Below are 18,640 nucleotides of genomic sequence, written 5' to 3'. Positions count from 1 at the left end.
AAGAGAACAGAACAGAATGGAATGAATAGAATGAAAATGAAACAGAATGGAATGAATAGAATAAAAATTAGTAAATAATTATTGTTGCAAAACACTTGTTTTATTTCAGCCATGTATGTGTTTGAGCGAGCACTGTATTTTGTCACAAAATGTATTTCTTTTTTTAAAAAGTTTGAAAAACATTCCTATACTATGTGGCCTGTTCCTGACCTTTATCAAAACTGTGACATGCCACTCAGTATCTCTCTCCACTCTGAGTTTTGCCAACATCTGGAGTGATTTTAGGGTCCATGGGTCAATCCAGTAGCTAGTTCTTATCATTCTTTAACTCCAGCTATATTCACAGCTATTTCAATTTATCTACCTGGTTCCATTGCTAAATTTTAGGGATTATCATTTCTTAGTAATCACTCAATTATAAAAATGTAAACTCTCATGTTTACTCTTCAAACAACCCCCTAGCCTTCCATATTTCTTACACTGTGTATTAGTCCATTTGGACTGCTATAACGGAATAACATAGACTGGGCAGCTTATAAACAGCAGAAATTTATTTCTCATGGTCCTGGAAGCTAGAAGTTCAAGATCAAGGTGCCAGCAGATTTGATGTCCGGTGAGGGCCCGCTTCCTCATTCATGGATAGCCGTCTTCACACTGCATCCTCTCATGTTGGAAGGGGTGAGGGAGCTCTCAGGGGTCTCTTTTAAAAGGCACTGATCCCATTCATGAGGGCTCCACTCTCATGGCCGAATCCCCTCCCCAAAGCCCACCTCCTACCACCATCCCATTGGAGTTAGGATTTCAACATATGAATTTGGGCAGCGGGGGTAGGAGGGGACCACAAGCACTTGCTCCATAGCGCACTGCCATATTCCCAGGCCTGATTTGGAGTTCATCGTGTTCCTTGATTCTTTCTCTTTGTCCCTATGTATTGTCTGTGTCCTCTTGTCCCTGTCTTTCGCTCCTCTTCTGACCTTATTGACACCCCAGCAGCCTAGATGCTTTGATTGATGACACCAATTCTCTTCCACCTGCATCCTCTACTCCCTTACCTCGTATCCTTCTGCATTCTCCTGACCCTGAGTCAATCTCCAGTTGATCCTACATTTTGATGCATGCCCTGAGGAATATAAGCAAGCAAATGGTGGCACTACGAATGCTGTCACCATATTTACTGGTCCATTAGTGCCCCTTGACATCTAATATTTGACCTTGGCCCTACCTGACATATAAAATAGATCCCATCAGCTCTCCATATCACACCTGCAAACACATTGACAATCTCTTCCTTTCTAAATGACCCCAGGTCCATGGTTCATCCTCCTGCCTGTGCTCTCAGCCCCACCTCTTTCTCCTCACTCCATCTTCCTTCTCCTGTATTTTCATCCTCTTGCTCTCTTCTAGTGATTTCCTTTCAGCCTACGAACATATTCACATCTTTTTCATCTTAAAACTCACCTTCCCACCAGTTTTGCACCTACAGCCAATGCCCAAACCCTCGCCATCACATTGCAATGAACACACTCACACACATACTCAAAACACGCATGCATGAATCATTCAGTCTCCATTCCCTTTTCTCCCAGTCAGTCCTCTGAAATTGGGCCTTTGCCCCTACAGCTCCATGGAAACTGCTCTTGTCCAGGTTACCAATGCCTTCCTTGTGCTCAAGTCCATTGAAACGTGTCTGTCTTTATGTTATTCACTCTCTCTGAGCATTTGGAATTACTGATCACTGCCGTCGTCTTGGAGCTTTCTTCTCTAACTTCTGTGACTCTGTTTTTCTGCCTCTCGTCTCAGGAATCTTTCTTCATCATTACTTTCTCACTGGTAAGAGTACTTTAAAAGTAAAGTTTGAGGTGTAGTTTAGTTTTAGAATGGAAGGAAATAGCCTATGTGAATTGAATTGACCAATTAAAAGTTAATTTTCTCAATTAAAAATATCATCAAGATTTTTTTTGAACTAGACTGATTCTAAAGTTTCTATGAAAAATGAACAAACAAGTATAAGTGATGCAAGAAAATCTTAAAAAGAGGGGAGACAATGAGGTGGAAATAGTGGTGCTACGAGATATTAAAACATATTATAAAGCCTCAGTAATGACAACAGCATGGTACCAGCACATAAACAGACAGAGCAGTGGATCAGAATAGGAAGTCTGGGAGCAAATACAAATATACACAGGAATTCTGTTTATGACATGGTGACAGCCAGACCAATGAGTAAGGATGGACTTTCAAATTTTTAACATCCCCCTTCCTATATTTTCTATCTCATCTTGTCTTTCTGTCTCCTTTCCTTGGCCTATAAATACACTTAAGTGTCCCTTGGTAAATATCAGAAAACAAACTACCCTTCTTCCCTCCCTCCCTTCCTTCCTTCCTTCCTGTATCACTTTAACCATGCTTTCTCCCATGCTTTGCAGCTAAGTTCTCTTGAAAGAATAGTTTTTATACACTGTCCAGTTCTGCCTTTTGAAAAAAATATTTAAAAAATATATTGGTTTGTTTTTAGTTATAAAGTAAGACAATACAGAAGACTATATGCATTTTAATAACTTTTTAAAATGTGAGAAGAAAACGGTAGCAACTAAATCTGCACTAACATTACAACAACCACTGTCCACATAAGGCTATTGAGTGCTTGAATTGTGTCTAGTCGAAATTGAGATGTACTATAAGGTACACACTGGATTTTAAAAGGCTTAGTGTAAGAGGGAATGTAACATAACTCTTGAATAATATTTTCTATTGATTACACATTGAAATAATAACATTCTGATATGTTATTTTAAATGAAAAATTATTTCTAAAACTGTTTACAATTTTGCCAGGGAATAAACAATGCTTGCAGTAAGTGCAAAAGGCGTCATTGTTCAAGGAGGTCTGGTCTCAGAAAGCTAAAAAAGACTCTGAACCGTGGTACGCCAAGAAGGAGTCTCAAGGAGATGCCAAGCAATTGTTTGAATTATAGGAGAGGAAATTTCTTCTTCCCTTCTAGGTTTCTTAGCCGATTTAATAGTTAAATCGACGTAAGACAGATTAACAGGAGAAAACCAATTTAATTTCATACTTATGGAAACACCATTAAAAATATGAGACTCAAAGAAATAACCAAAGCAGGTAGCTTTTATAACTTTTAGACAAAGAAACAATAAATGTGTGAAGAAGTTAGGTCTAGGGGATAGTAAATTAGTGAGGAAGTAACAAAGTTTGTTGATACAGCTTTCTAGGCCCTCAATTCCCTATCTCTGGTGATATGGATGTCTCTCTTCCTTCTGGTACAGGAAGGTTCTTTTCACATGGAAGATTTATTTCCTGTTTTCAGGGGAACAAAGGAAGGTCAGAGTATCCTTCTTGCACTGACTGTTTCTCAAGTTACTTTAATTAAAAATAATCAATATGCCAAAGTAGCATATTCTGCTCTCCTTCACTGTATTCTTCGTTTCCTCTCTTTCCTTTCCTTTCCTTTCCTTTCCTTTCCTTTCCTTTCCTTTCCTTTCCTTTCCTTTCCTTTCCTTTCCTTTCCTTTCCTTTCCTTTCCTTTCCTTTCCTCTCCTCTCCTCTCCTCTCCTCTCCTCTCCTCTCCTCTCCTCTCCTCTCCTCCCCTCCCCTCCCCTCCCCTCCCCTCCCCTCCCCTCCCCTCCCCTCCCCTCCCCTCCCCTCTCCTCTCCTCTCCTCTCCTCTCCTGTCCTCTCCTCTTCTTTCCTTTTTCTCTCTCTTTTTTTGGATAGCTTGTCTCTTAAGATTGTTATATGTGTCCTACTATAAGTAGTCTTACATTTGATGAGTCCAATCACTAGTCGAAGTATGGGGACTCGTAATGAATGAAATTCTCAATTATATAATTCAATTTTTAATTCCTCAACTAGTGGGTGGAGGATGAAGAACCTGGAATGCAAAAGCTATACCAACTGGATGTGTGACCCCGAGCTGGGGCTGGCTAATTACTGAACTCACTGCATCTGTCTCTTCCTTCTTTGCTTTCTAGGACAGCAGTGCGCCCTATGGGGCCAGGTACGTGGGCTCCATGGTAGCTGACGTGCACCGCACCCTGGTCTATGGAGGGATTTTCCTGTACCCAGCGAACCAGAAAAATCCTAAGGGCAAGGTAATTCCCCTTTGTCCACTGTATCCAGTCAGGGAGCCAGCTGGATTTCCCTTTCTCTTCATACATGCTTTTTGGCTACTGCCCTGTCCTTGGCATGTCTTTCTGTGAGTGGGCAGTAGAAAAGAAATGAGGTGTATTTCCCATTAGTGAACTTTGAGGCTGTAGTAGAAGGTTTGGAGAAGAATAAAGTTGTTGATATTGGCGATTTTTCTGGCCTTATTCCCATCGTTCACCGTGAGTCAGCTGTGTTTATCTCCTACTTTCCACATGCTGTGTCTGACTTTTAGCTTTAGAATCAGCTCTTTAGATCATAGACTCCTTTGAGAAGCTAGAAACTTATGGACCCACTTCTCAGAAAAAAATATGCACGCAAACATGCACGTTATATACATTTTTAGGGGATTCACAGATGACCTGAAGTACACCCAAGATCCTCCTGTGTGTGCTTGTCTCTGTAGACCCATGTAGATTTTAACTGCAGAAAAAATCGATCATGTGGCCTGCAGGCTAAGACACCATGAAGACCTGGGCATTGTGTTCAAGATAGGTTTACTACAATAGCATGTGAAGGTCAGAGCAAACCGTGGCTCCAACACAAGCTTTATGTGAGAATGCTGTACCCTTTTTTTCTTTTTTAAAGTATCTAAATCAACAGGGTATAAACAAAGGTTAATTGGTTACAACTTGAGACTTTATTGTTTGATACCCCAAAACCCCTGCTCTCAAGTCCCGAGGGCAAGGGAAAAGGGGGAAAAGGAGCCAAGTTCTCCATGTTGTCAGTCAGACTCTCACGTCAGTCTGTCCACGACAGTGTGGCCTCCAGTGTCCCTCCCATGGACAATCAGGGACCCAAGCTTGAGTCCTCCCAGATAGAGTCTCCTAACCAGGCCTGCACATTCAATTTGCTTCATTACCGAACCAACAAGAAAAGGGTACCAAGATCTCATTCTCCCAAATAAAAAGGCAGGTCTCTCATAAGGGTCGCAAGTCAGCTAGTTACTGACCAGAGGTGCCCGCAAAAGTAAATGTGGTGAGCATCAGCTGACGAAACCCAGCCTCGTGGAGGGTCTAGATCTCAGGCAGCCCCGTCTGGTGAGGTGGGTGACCTACTCTCACTAACGAGACAGACAGAAGTTCAGGAGTTGGAATGCCTGGTCGAGCTTTAGGGGTGTGGCTTGGGATTTTCGGGCACTTGCGAAGCTTGTCTGCTTCTCCACAGCTCCGACTCCTGTATGAGTGCAATCCTGTGGCTTTCATCATTGAGCAGGCGGGAGGCTTGGCGACCACAGGCACCCAGCCCGTGCTGGATGTGAAGCCTGAGACCATTCACCAGCGAGTCCCCCTGATTCTGGGGTCCCCTGATGATGTACAGGAATATCTCACCTGTGTACAGGAAAACCAGGCAGGCAAGTAGTGAATTTGACCCTGCAAACCCTCTTCTCTTTGTCTTGTACCTTGTACTGAGGACCCTAGATGAATGATAAGCAGCCACAGTGGTGATGAGTAATAAACTACCAATCTACTGAATTACAAACAGAACAGGAGAAGCGAACTGCTCATGACAGGTCTAGAGGGCAGATGTGAGTCTGAGATCAGTGTAAATGGCTAAAAATAAAAACCCACATGTGAAAAGAACAACTTTGATTTGTTTTCTGTCATCAACAGTGGTAGATAGGGTTGTAATTCGAAGTCTGTCAGTTCAAGTAATCGGCAGCTATCTACTTGTGGGCAAAAAGTACAGAGATCAATTAAGAATTTGTCATGGTTGGCTTAAAATTTGAACCTAGTGTCTTATCCTGCAATGATTCATTTCCTTTCTCATAAAAAAATACATATGTTGAATATATATATTATACATTTAAATGTATATTTATGTATTTTTAAATGGCTGACTTAATTTCTTAGAAGAGTTTTTGTCTTATTTTGGTTAAGGTTTGAATTAGAAATCTCATGGCTATTAAACTCTAAGATTTTGAATTGTCTTTTTTGGGAGCCATAACTTGAATAACCAGTAACTGAATGGAAAAATGTAGTCACCTATTGACAAATCTATAAACTAAACAAAGGTAATATTTAAAAATTAGCATCACTTTTCTCAACCCCTTAATTTTGCATTTTTATTTTGGGGAGAAATTCTTTAATTAATCCTAGGACTTAACCACAGTGCACTGGTTAAATGACTCTTCATTTGTCCAAATTATTTCAACATTGGGATGGGGTGGCAGATGCGTTAGAAAACTCAGCTTGTTTTAACAAGAATTGCTATATGTGTTTATGAACCTGGAGGCCAAATACCCTTACTGAAATATTGACAAATCAAATCCAGAAGTATTTAAAACAAAAATGCATCAGGATGAAGTCAGGCTTAACTCAAAAAATCAAGAATGATTCACATTAGAAAATCCATTAAAGTAATGCATTAAGTGAAGGCAAAAGGCAGTGGTGTAGAGGTGGGGGTGTTGGAGAAGGCATGGGAGGAAGCAAAGGTCTCTTTTCACACTTTAGCTTTGGGCAGGCTGCTTCAGACAACCCAAAGGCAGATTTCCACTTGACTCTAATTCAGGACTCAGCGTTGTTCTTCAGTCCTCTGCGGCTTGGCAGCAGTAACAAAGGCGGCAATATTTTAATACATAAATCAAAAATGTTTCATCCTTCCAAAAAGGAATAAAGAATTTCTTTTCTAGGAAAAATTCTGATTCTAACCAATGGACTATTAATGCTTTCTTAGACACTCCATCTGAAACTTTTATCTCAAAGATTCAAACTGATTTCTTCACATCAAAATCTTTTATGAATACCTTGATTGGCTGAGTTTGAGGCACACAGTTTAAAGCCTACACAGCCAGGAAGAGGTTTTCTTGGAAACAGAGCTGAGAGATAGCACCTTCAATCATGGTGTATGTTGCTTTGATATATGGTGGTGGCCACTCAGGGGAGGATTCATTCACCATTCATATGCATTCTTCTTCAAGCTGAGACTCTGGGTCCCTGCACATCAAATCTGAGACCAAGGAACTAGGGAAGAGTATGGGACTCTCATTCCATTATCAGAGGCTATCCATCAAAGATGCTAGCACATTAGTGCAATGATGCCTGGGTGACTGGTGTTTCCATAGGCAGGATCCAGAAAGACCATTGGTTGGGCTCTGTGGCCTAAATGAGCTGAGAACCCTTTTCCTCTCAGTTTCTCATGGTCTCCTGATTGCCTTCCCAATTTAGATGTTAATGTCTGTCCCAGGAAGAAACCCCATTGTTTTTTCCATTTTCAAACATTCCTCCAAAATACAATGTACAGGTCTGGCCCCACTTGGGGAAGGTGGGGCCCTTAGCCGGTTTCCATCACACACAGGGCAGATGGGCATCAGCAGCTGGGAGGCAGACCATTAACACATCAAAAAGAGAAAATCATTTAAATAGATTCTTTTTAAAAATAAAAAGAAAGCATGCTGTTTCAAATCAGTTGGGAAAGATTGACTGGTGTTCAAATAGTTAGCTAGTCATTCGGGAGAAAAAGTAAAACTAGATCCCCAAAACATATTGCAGATGAATTCCAGAATTAAATATAAAAAAAAATATATAAAGGTATTTAAAAAAATAAAGGAGACTCTATTTATGATATTAAATCGGACCAAAAGACACAAATCAAAAGGTATAAAAGACAGATGTGATTACATTACATCAAAATAAAACTAACACCTCAAAGTTAAAAGACAACTGGTAGCTGAGGAGAAGATGTCTGTAACATATAACAAAAAAAATGACTATCAAGAATCATATATATTAGAGGAAAAAGATAAACTATTCATGGAAAAATAAACTAAGGATGGAAAACTGCCTTTGCAGAAGAGAAAATATAATCAATAAACATGAAAAAATGATTAATATCCCTGATGACCCATTAATTTTTGTGTATGGTGTAAGACAATAGTAGGGTTTCATTCTTTTGCATGTGGGGGGTCCTGTCTCCTTTTTTCCTTAAAGTCAACTGATTGTAAATGTTAATCACTTCTACACAGGAACTTAACAGCAACCTCTAGACTTGTGTTTGACCATAAAACTGGGTACCATAGACTAGTGTGGACGAAGAAAAGGGCCACATGTTAAACCTTGACAAGCTCAGAAGACTGAAAATAACCACATAGGATGGCGTGAGCATAAAAATTCCTAACTAAGGTGGGCCATGGCAGGAAGTTACATCTTTGGCCTGTGACTTCCTTGACAAAGGTCAATCTTTACCTTAAATGAGCCTGTCAGTCATCTTTTTGCATCTGAGATAACATACCTTTGGAATGTCATCGTAATCCCTTTTTCTAGACCCCTCAGGGAGCACAACCCACCATACAAGAGGAGGAAACTACAAAATCCCTCACTGTTATCTTGTTCCCCACATACCATGTCTATGTCCTGTAAAATGCTATTAACTATTCTGTACCCAGCAATGTAAAAGAAGTGTGTGTCTCTCCGTTTTATTTTTTATCCAGTCCCAGAAATTTTCCCACTTTGCTTTCTCTCACCCCTTAATCTACAACCTTCATGTGACCTTTTTTCTTTGATTCTAATGTATAAAATAAGTTGCAAAACGGCCATTTTCTGGAGCATTTCTCAATCCGTTGAGACTTTGCTTCCAGGCAATTGTCATCAGTTTGGCTCAAATAAACTCTTGTAAGTTTTCTCTTAGGCTGGATGTTTTTCTGTCGACACCAGTCAAGTTGACCCTTAAAATTAACCACCTCAGCTCCTAACTCCAAAAGCTGCTGGTTCGATTCCCACATGGGCCAGTGGGCTCTCAACCACAAGGTTGCCAGTTCAACTGGAGTCACGCAAGGGATGGTGGGCAGCGCCCCCTGCAACTAAGATTGAACACCACACCTTGAGCTGAGCTCCCGCTGAGCTCCCGGATGGCTCAGTTGGTTGGGATACAGATTAGCTAGCATGTCCCTGGTACATAGGGAGGTCCCTGGCGGAATAAACAAAGATAGTCATATCCTAAAACTTCAGGTTTTGAAATCACTCCTTCGCTCCAGGACATAATGTAACAAGGCCTTGAGGTTAATCATAAAATTAATTTTGGCCTGACAAAAGGAGCAGATCTGATAGATAAGAGTGGGTTACTTTGCTAATTCCTTTAGGATGGGCAAACAGAACAAACCTGGCAGACGAATTTCATTAGAAGGCGCCAGTTCCCTTCTTCAAACAGCTCCCCTTCCCCAAGCAGGCAAGGGAAGGTATAAAAGAAAGAGCTTTTGCCTCAGTCATGGGGGCACCCCCGCATTCGGGAACCCCTCCTGCTCAGGAGCTGCAACCTCCTCTCCTGCCTCTAATAAACTATCCTCTTTTTAAAACTTTTTGCCTCTCCCTGGTCCGTGTTTCGATTCTTCGGCTTCACGAGACACGATCCCGGCTCGCATTCAGAAACTGCCGGCAGATCCAACATCACCTACATCATTTGGGGAGTCACAGGAAAATATCCCCACATCACCACCATGACCCACGTTCAGTTAGGATTTTTTATGTTCATGCCATCCTATGTGGTTATTTTCAGTCTCCTGCTTTTCCGTCCTCAGCTTCTTAGAAGTTTATGTTTGAGACAAGACTTTTTTTTAACTGAAATTTGTTTTCAGCTTTATTTAATCCATGCTGATTGGTTTATTTTAAAAATACTTTTATGACAGATGCAGTTTGGAACTGTCACAAGTTTAAATGAATATAAATGTCTTTGGAAGTTACAGAAACTTCTAATGTGTGTTTAATCATTTAGACATCATTTAGTTTGGAACTTTTCTGTAGTTTAAATATAATTGTCTTTGAAAGTTACAAAACTTCTAATATGTGTTTAATCGTTTAGACATCTGAGAGGTCTTCACATCTTCATTCATATCCACACCTAGGCAATTTCTTAAGGTGTTGGGTTGTCCTTCATGAATTCCATGGAGAGCAGTCTGAGCTAGCCTGTCACGGTGAAGCAAGATGACAGTCACAAAGAAATCCTTTCTAGTGGATTTTCAGAGACGAAATGTGGCAGTTTGCATTTTCCAAAGATGTCCACAACCATATCCACTATGTCACATGCTCTTCTGCTAAGTGACCTTCCCTCTCTCCATCACGAGGTGGACTCTCAGCTCCCTGCCCGGGAATCTGGGCTCTCTGGTGCAGTTCTCCAAATACAATACAGCAGCAGAGATTTCACTGGGGCAAGGTGATAAGAAACCTTGCAGTGCGTCGTTGGGCTTTCTGGCACAACCGCTAGGGACATTGCTTTCCAATCCAGCCTTCATGCCATTGAGCGCAAGCCACGAAGGAGCCCATGTAGGTGCTCTGGTCAGCAGCTCAGACTGAACATCCAGCCCACTCCAGCATCTGGAACAGCCATGTGACCGTAAGCCCAGTTGGATATAAGCCACTCAGACTTACAGATGATTCCAGCATGCATGAGAAACTTCCAGGGGAAAACCACACAGATAAGCCCATTAGGAAATGGGAAAGATGTTTTTCTCAAGTTGCTACATTTCCGGGTGTTTGTTTTACAATAACAGAAAACCAGAACAGTCTTTTTACTTCACGCCCCTGTGGTTCCCCTGTGTCCTAAAAACTCACGTGTGGATCCAGCCTCATCTCCCACACTCAACTCACTCACTTCCCACTTTCTTTAAATGCAGTTTTTCTTTTCTCAGGGATTCTGCCCGTGAGTCTCTGCTCAGACACCCACCTTTTATCCTGTCTTATTGACTGGCTCCTCCGGGTTCACGTAAGACCCCTCTTCCTCCTGGTGCTCTCAGCTATCTCCCTGTCCCTAACAGCACCAGCTCCTTCTTGAGGTTGGGAATGTTTCTTCCACACGGTGATGACCCAGGCACGGTGGGGGCCACATCAGTTCCGGTTGTTTCAATATAGTTCCCAACCGGCATAAGGGATTCAGCTGGGGAGCCTCCCAAATCTTCCTGTGACCACACTTGTTAGTACTCTCACAGAACCCACAGAATTTCACTCCCAATACATTTGTCATTTTAGGTCAAAAGTTGGAACTTTAAGGACCTACGAGGGAAGGCCACATGAGGGTCCCAGCATGGCACATGGTCCAGTACAGATGGACTTGATCGGAAGCTGCTGGAGCCTGGGTGACAATCTCAGTTGTCCTCTACCTCATGACCTCATAAGGAATTATGAGCTCTATTAACTAAATACTTCCACCTACTCTGTGTATTTCCTTCAGTGGGAACAGAAGAATTTTAAACACACAAAGAGCAAATGGAACTATATAAAGTCTGACAATTAAGTTTGCAAATTTGCCACGGTGCACTTACATTGGCAGCACTGTCCAAACAGCTTGGTAAGGTTTCATAACCTCGTATATCAGAGTCTCATAACTATGCTCATGTCAACGTGTGGCGGTGTCTTGCTGAGTGGCGTTCATTAATGTTGTTACCTATTTTTGTGTGCTGTCGCAAGAATGTCTGAGTTTGAGTTAAAGCAATGAACAAAGATTAAATTTCTTGTTAAACTTGGCAAGAGTGGAAGTGAAATCAGGGACATGTTAGTCCAAGTTTAAGCGGATAATGCCATGAAGAAAACGGCAGTGTACAAATGGACCGAACGTTTTTCTGAGGGGAGAGAATGTGTCACTGATGAAGAGAGGTCAGGGCAGCCAGTAATGAGCAGAACTGATGAAAACATTGCAGACATTTGTCGAATTGTGCCTCAAAATCAGAGGCTGACTGTGAGAGGCATAGCAGGCCAAGTACACATCGATAGAGGAGCAGTTAGGAAAACCTTAACTGAAAATCTTGGCATGAGAAAGGTATGTGCAAAAATGGTCCTGAAGGAGCTCACCGATGAACAAAAGCAAAGAAGAGTCGAAGTTTGCCAAAACCTTTTGGAGAGGCAAGACGATGTGTTGGGCCGTGTTATCACTGGTGATGAAACACAGGTGTAATAATACAACCCTGAAACAAAGCATCAAGGTACACAGTGGAAGTCAGCCAATTCTCCACGACCAAAAAATTTCTCAGTCCAAATCAAGAGTCAAAACAATGCTGCTAACCTTTTTTGATATCAGAGGGATCATTCATTATGAATTTGTACCAACTGAACAGTTAACCAAGTTTACTATTTGGAAATGCTGAAAAGGATGCATGAAAAAGTTCACCAACTATCCACGGCTCTTGCATCACAACAATGCACCAGCTCACACGGCACTGTCTGTGAGTTTTCAGCCAGTCAACAAATAACAGTATTGGAACACCCTCCCTACTAACCTGATCTGGCCCCCAATGACTTCTTTCTTTACCCGAAGATAAAGTAAATACTGAAAGGAAGACATTTTGATGACATTCGGGACATCAAGGGTAATATGACAGCTCTGATGGCTATTCCAGAAAGAGTTCCAAAATTACTTTGAAGGGTGGACTTAGGCACTGGCATCGGTGCATAGCTTCCCAAGGGGAGTACTTTGAAGGTGACCATAGTGATATTCAACAATGAGGTATGTAGCACGTTTTTTAGGATGAGGTCTCAAACTTAATTGTTGGACCTTGTATGCTTCTTTAGCCTGCAGAATATAGGGAGTTTTAAAAAATAAATTCAGAGATTGGGTAACTAGGTGTAAATTTGGCCTCAACTATCACTTTTCATGCTCTCACATATCTCCAACCTCTAAGATTACAGCACAATTTTTGAAGCCCAGTCTCAAATCCAGGAGCTCTTCTTTCATCCCTTGTGGACCCAAAGACAAACATTGCAATCCAATGTGTCCCGTCCTTCCCTCGCTGCAAAGTAGCCATGTGATCTTCACTAGTTGAAGAAGATGCACTGGAAAGTGGTTCTGTGACTCTTGTCCTGTAACTCAGCTGGGTCTTAATCAAATTTTGTCAAATGACCATAATCTCTCAGGCTCTTTTCTAGTCAGGAAATCCTATGCGTCCATGATCACTTATTTAATATGTGATTCTTTTTCTTATTAAAATATTTTATCTTTGTCCTTATGGATATTTGTCAAATTTTTTCCATTCAAGGGTGGGGTCATGCACAGGCAATGGGCAGCTGAACTAAGATCTGCATACTTCTAACTAGAAGACCCAGAAGGCCACCCAGGCATAGAGGACTACTGCCACACTCAGTTATGTTTTTAGAGCCCAATTACATGTTTGACTTGACAAAAATTTAGTGCTTTAAAAACAAAAAGAAGCCTCACCTCTACTTTGAAATTAACTTTTATTTTTAAAAGGTAAAACTTTATGCATTCTTTTAAAACATAATACAAAAGTTCTTAGGCAAGCCAATCATACAATAATTAAAGAATTGGTAACATTTTACCAGTGTAAAATATCACATAATTCAAATCATCACTTTGATCTTTAATGATTCAAGTGTTTTATCCCACACAATAAGATGTGGTCAGTTTTCAAATCGAATTCCTCCTCTGGATATTCTGTTCTTAATCACATCTCTCTTGATCACCATCATCTCACACAACAGGATAGCTGGCGGCGGTGGCAATTCCACAGTTGTTTTTCCTGTCTTTGGCCATCTTTATGTAACCATCCATGCCCCATTCTGTACCCCAGCTGAAACAAAAGATGGTTTTCCATTTTATACAAAAAATCAAACACATTTGTCTTTCTTAACAATCAATCTGGTACATAAGCAGTGCTCTGGAGGCCCAAAGATTCAGAAAGATGCAATTGTTTTCATCACTTCCAAACCTTCACGCAACTTCTATCCATATACCTTTCAGAACTGCAAAATTAGAAACTGGAAAAAAGAACTCTTGGGGCCAGATACGTTTCAGAATTCAGAAAATTTTCAAATTTAGAAATGAAATGGTATCAAAACTATATCAATGCCCTAGCAAGCTTGAGGCAGCATCTTTTATTATTATTATTAAATTTATTGGGGTGACAATGGTTAACAAAATTACACAGGTTTCAAGTGTACAATTCTGTAATACATCATCTATATATCACATTGTGTGCTCACCACCCAGAGTCAGTTCTCCTTCCATCACCATATATTTGATCCCCTTTATATGGGGTCATATATATTAAACCCCTGTTTAATGTTACGATCACACATTCATATGTTCACCTTAAGTGGGATAAAGACTTCTGGGTTTCCAGAAGGTGCTCAAGGTTTTGAGGACCTGGATCCAAATAGGATACCCTTTCCAATATTAAACGTAACTATTTTTGGCATTTTATACCTGTTCTTGACAATCCAATATTTATTGTTATCCAGTTCTGCTCCTTCAAAGCCGTAGCCAACCACCAGTACTCCATGATCCAGGTCTTCACTGCTGCATTTTGGTTCATAATAAATGCCTGCGAAAGTCAAGTTCAGTCCTGGGGTGACGCCCTCCAAGTGACACATGACAGTAACTCAGCTTAGCAACCACAGTAAGGGAGGCATCTCAAAATTCAGTTAGATGACAGACATCCAGATAAGACTTAAAACGAGATTTTTTTAAAAACAGTCTAGGCTAGGGATTTCGGCCCTCCTGTAATACTAGCAACAATACAAATTGCCACTATCACTTTTGTAAATAACTTATCAAGAGGCATAAACAACCACTTGTTGAAACCTTGTCATTCTATATTTAGTATGCCGGTCTAAGGAAACAGCACAGAACACAAAATTACTTGAAGCAAGGGTTCTTTCCAGTTTTAATTGCAGTAGTAAAAATATTTGAACATTTTAAAGGTCTAACAATTTTTTAAAAAGTAAAATAAGTAAAGCTATACCAATCAAATTATAAAGCCATTTAATATATTTATGAAGTGCTTAAATAATGTCAAATGAAAACATCAGGCACAAATATTACATGTACGGAATATACAGCTAGTTAAATCCACACATCCAGAAATTCTACATTGAATTCTCCATTCCAAAGAAAATATTTTGCTGTATGTCATGGTGGTTTTATAATTTTTCTGCCTAAATTTGTACAAAGAAAAATGCTTACCTTTTTTATAAAACTGGAAGGAGCTATAGCTTGCATCAATACCAACAGATATGGGTCCCACACTTGCCACTGCCTTCATAAGGGACCTCTCCCGCTTATGGATGTCCACGAAACCAGTGTCATTCGCAGCAGAAAACTCAGGTTTGTATTTGCAGGATTCATCCTTTCAAAGGTAAAAGTGAGAAACTTTATTATGACCCACCTCCTGGGGAACATGAGTTCAAGATAGTTTGTAGCTTAATGATTTCCAGGTCAAGTTTGTTTAAAGCATTCCAGGAGGTGCAATGTTATTGGTTCCTTGGAAACTATCTGGTGTCTATTCAATGAGATATACTCAGTCTACTCGTATCTATCCATAGACCTTTTTCCCTCTTTAGAAATACTATACATAGAATGGTATATATATCTCCATGTAACACAGAGGTAGGAGCAGACATATGGTAACCATCTGAACAGAGAACTGTGCAGTTCTGACAGTTTGCACATATAGATTCTACAATCTAAAATGTGAATTATAAATATGCTATCTGTTTTCTCTAAAGTGTTCAACACTCAAAAGCAGAGCTGGTATGATAACAGGCTATGAAGCACCTTTTACCTTTGCATGATATGGGTAGGATTCCTCTGAGTCCAGGCCTCCGTTTTCCTTGACATACTGGAAGGCATTATCCATTAGGCCACCATCGCAGCCCTCATTGCCTTGAGACTGAGAGCAGTCCACCAGGTTCTGCTCACTCAGAGAAACAAGTTTGCCAGTTTTCCGGAACATCTGTCCTTCAAGGGCACCAGTTGCACTAAAAGCCCAACAAGAACCACACTGACCCTGAAAATACAATTTTAAAGTGCTCTGTCTACAAAATAAATAGCAAGATGTTGACAACAGCTGATATATCTGAAAGCTCTTTTAAAAAATAGCAAACTGCATATTGTTCCCCAGTCCACCATATCAAGGACACTAACTCCTTTATGGTTTTGCTCTTGGAGAGAGACCTGCTACAAACTGTCGTACCTGATCCTTCACAGGAGTTACATAGCCCTTCTTTCTCCAATCCACAGAAGGGGGGATCTCAGCCAAGGAAGGTTCTCGGAATACTTTCCCCTTCCTATGCTTCTGGGGTTGAAGGCCATTCATCATCTGCCTGAATTCTTCACTGGTCTTCAAGGAAAAGGAAATAAATGTTGTAAAAGAAGAGATTATTTTGGTAAATCAGTGAGGAGCAGAAGCATGAAATGATAAGCCTTCTATGCTTACCATGTCACCAAAGGCATTCATTGCCATGGTGAAGCTCTGTTTCCCTTGGCTGTATTCCTCATTGTGCAGTTCAATCATTTTCATATTCTTCTCCCACACTGCTCTCCTCCATCCTTCTTCATTCTAGAGGCAAACATATACCGTATTGTCTTTATTTCTATTCAGAATCAACTCACCTTCACCAAGTGGATTTGCAGAGAGAGAGGAACAGAAACCATGGCCGGGGATGGCTTTATACTTCTGGGAGTTGTTCTCCAGCACCCACAAAATAGGGATGAATGCCCTATTGTTCTAAGCAGTAGGTACCATGAAGATATTGCCTTGTTAAGAGCTGGCCTCAAGAAGCTACTCTCTGCTGTAAACTCCCAACAGCTTGGACCATTCTCTGCAGGGTCCCTCTGGACAGTTTCAGTCGTTATCAACCTCATTATATAGTTTCCCATGTGTCTCCGTCCACTCGTTCCATTGTCCATCTAAACTTTGATCAGCTTTTGGAGCAGCTGAGGCTATTCCCAGGCAAAGGAGATTCAGGGTGATGGAAGGATTCATGTTTCAAAAACCTAGGAAGAGCAAAGGAGTGAGTCTCTGATTAGACCAGTCCACCACGATGGAGTAAAAACGTTTAATTTATTTTCCCAAGTAATTACACAAGGACTGTGGAGGCAGGCTAAGGCTGTGGGTGGAGGAAACAGCCCTGGGACCCATTCCAGAGCCCGGACAGGGCCAGGCTCTCCAGATGTGAGACCCCGCTCCGGGCCGGCAGAACCCGGCAGGGGGCGTGCCATCCGCTCCCAACGCTCCAGCGCCAGCCAGCCGCGCGCCGAGGATGTCGTCGCCGACGGGGAGCGGCGGCCCCCACAACACAGCGGACAGCGACATCGACTCCTGGGACCCACTGAACCCTCGATGCCCAAGGTGGCAGCCGCCCTGGTTCCCGAAATAGTCCCGCCGCTCCAGGCCGAGGCTGGGGGGGCGCTCACCTGCGGCGGGAGCAGCTGCGCCAAGGGTGTCAGTACGTGCGGTTCCAGGAGTCTCAGGCGGGAGTCTGGCCCCCAGACCGACGACGTGAGGACCTAGTGTTCAACCAAGTCGGCCCGGCCCCCACCGCCTGCCGGCGCCGAGATTAGCTGAGCCGGCCTGTGGGCGGGGCCTCCGGGTGCTGAGACTCGGGGCGTGGCCGGGCTGGGTCCCAACTTGTCCTAGAGCAAGTTGGACCCTGGGGGCGGCGAGCTGGGGGCCCTGGGACAGCGCTGAGCAGGTTCCCGTGCCTCCCAGGGACCCGGATCCACGACTTACCTCTGATTCATATCTTCGGTGGGTGGCTCACGAAAAGAAGCTCACAGGGAGCCGCAAGTGGATGTTCAGTGTGAGCCTGTCTGCACTTCAGTCTAGAATTTTTGGTTAAACTGTCAAGAGGGCTGAGAACACGACAATCTCGTCTAGTTGTTCCTGTTTATTCCATAGTAAATGTGGAACGCAGTGGAAGAATTCAGAGTCCACAGGCAGATGTGTCCTCATTGTTTCCGGATGGGTGCATCTGGGTTTGGCAGGATTTGGAGTGGAATGGCAATGTCTAAGGCATGCCCTAATCGTGGCAAGGCAAGGGGAGGACTGGTGGTTCTCCACAAAAGGCGTGGCATTTTGTAATGCCCCTGTCCTGTCTTCCACACTCGGGGATTCAGGGATTTTTCTTCCCTCTCAAGCCTGTCTCAAAACCAACAGAAATAAGTTATTTCCAGAAAAAATGTTGAAATGGAATTGGCTGAAAGTAGAAATGCTTTTACCTCCTCCCTCTCCGCTTCATGGATTATTGTCGTCGTCAATATCCAATGTGCTTTTCTTGAGATTTAATTTAAGAAATTTATTTTAATGACTTTTGCTTCAATGATTTTTACAGTTGATGTCAGGATTTAAGTGACAGTTTGTGAAAATGCTTTAAATGAAGGAAAATATATTTATATATTAAATATTAATGCACATAATTAAGAATTTAAGGAACACAAACCAGAAACATTGTATGTTGGTCCTTTTTATTACAAAACATATTCATTGCTGAAAATACCTTCTAGAAAAAAATATCATTACCTCGTTTCTCTTACCACTTCACTTTTTCCCATGCATATTTTGACGTCTTTTGATAAAAATGTGTCATGTTTCATGTGGACTTATAAACTAATTTCTACTTAGGATGAAACTGGTAAACCTTCTAAAAGCGCTAATCAGATGCATAGTTGTTGTTTTTTTCTGTGGTGACATATACGTAATACAAAGATATGTATTTTAATGATTTTTAAGTGTACAAGTAGTGGCATTAAGTCCATTC

General features: G+C 41.6%; 2 protein-coding genes across 10 annotated transcripts in view; one reads left to right on the top strand and one right to left on the bottom strand.

Annotated features, from left to right (window-relative positions):
* Positions 1 to 8,781, top strand: part of FBP2 (fructose-bisphosphatase 2) — a 29,280-nt gene extending 20,499 nt beyond the window's left edge. Inside the window, exons 6-8 of the mRNA XM_081065881.1 lie at positions 3,992 to 4,111; positions 5,331 to 5,517; positions 8,128 to 8,781. Coding sequence (XP_080922007.1) covers positions 3,992 to 4,111; positions 5,331 to 5,517; positions 8,128 to 8,135 — 315 coding nt within the window. The 3' untranslated portion in view covers positions 8,136 to 8,781. The remainder of the gene's footprint in view (positions 1 to 3,991; positions 4,112 to 5,330; positions 5,518 to 8,127) is intronic.
* Positions 8,782 to 13,300: 4,519 nt separating this feature from the next.
* Positions 13,301 to 17,788, bottom strand: CTSV (cathepsin V). Of its 9 annotated transcripts, none has more exons than XM_081066915.1 (9): positions 17,614 to 17,788; positions 17,298 to 17,425; positions 16,624 to 16,877; positions 16,318 to 16,440; positions 16,075 to 16,221; positions 15,664 to 15,888; positions 15,066 to 15,228; positions 14,307 to 14,424; positions 13,301 to 13,671 (listed from the first exon to the last, which is right to left on the bottom strand). In XM_081066915.1, exons 3-9 carry the CDS (start codon positions 16,624 to 16,626, stop codon positions 13,572 to 13,574), a joined length of 879 nt encoding a protein of 292 aa, XP_080923041.1. In that variant the 5' UTR covers positions 16,627 to 16,877; positions 17,298 to 17,425; positions 17,614 to 17,788; the 3' UTR covers positions 13,301 to 13,571. The 9 variants fall into 9 exon arrangements, with proteins under 9 accessions (XP_080923041.1, XP_080923038.1, XP_080923042.1 ...); XM_081066912.1 differs by having other exon boundaries at positions 16,741 to 16,877; positions 17,614 to 17,777; XM_081066916.1 differs by lacking the exon at positions 16,624 to 16,877 and having other exon boundaries at positions 17,614 to 17,768.
* Between the last annotated feature and the right edge of the window lie 852 nt (positions 17,789 to 18,640).

The sequence above is a fragment of the Rhinolophus hipposideros genome, assembly GCF_964194185.1.
Source record: "Rhinolophus hipposideros genome assembly, chromosome: 11".
Taxonomy (NCBI): Eukaryota; Metazoa; Chordata; class Mammalia; order Chiroptera; family Rhinolophidae; genus Rhinolophus; species Rhinolophus hipposideros.
This window is presented reverse-complemented; position numbering and strand designations above follow the sequence as displayed.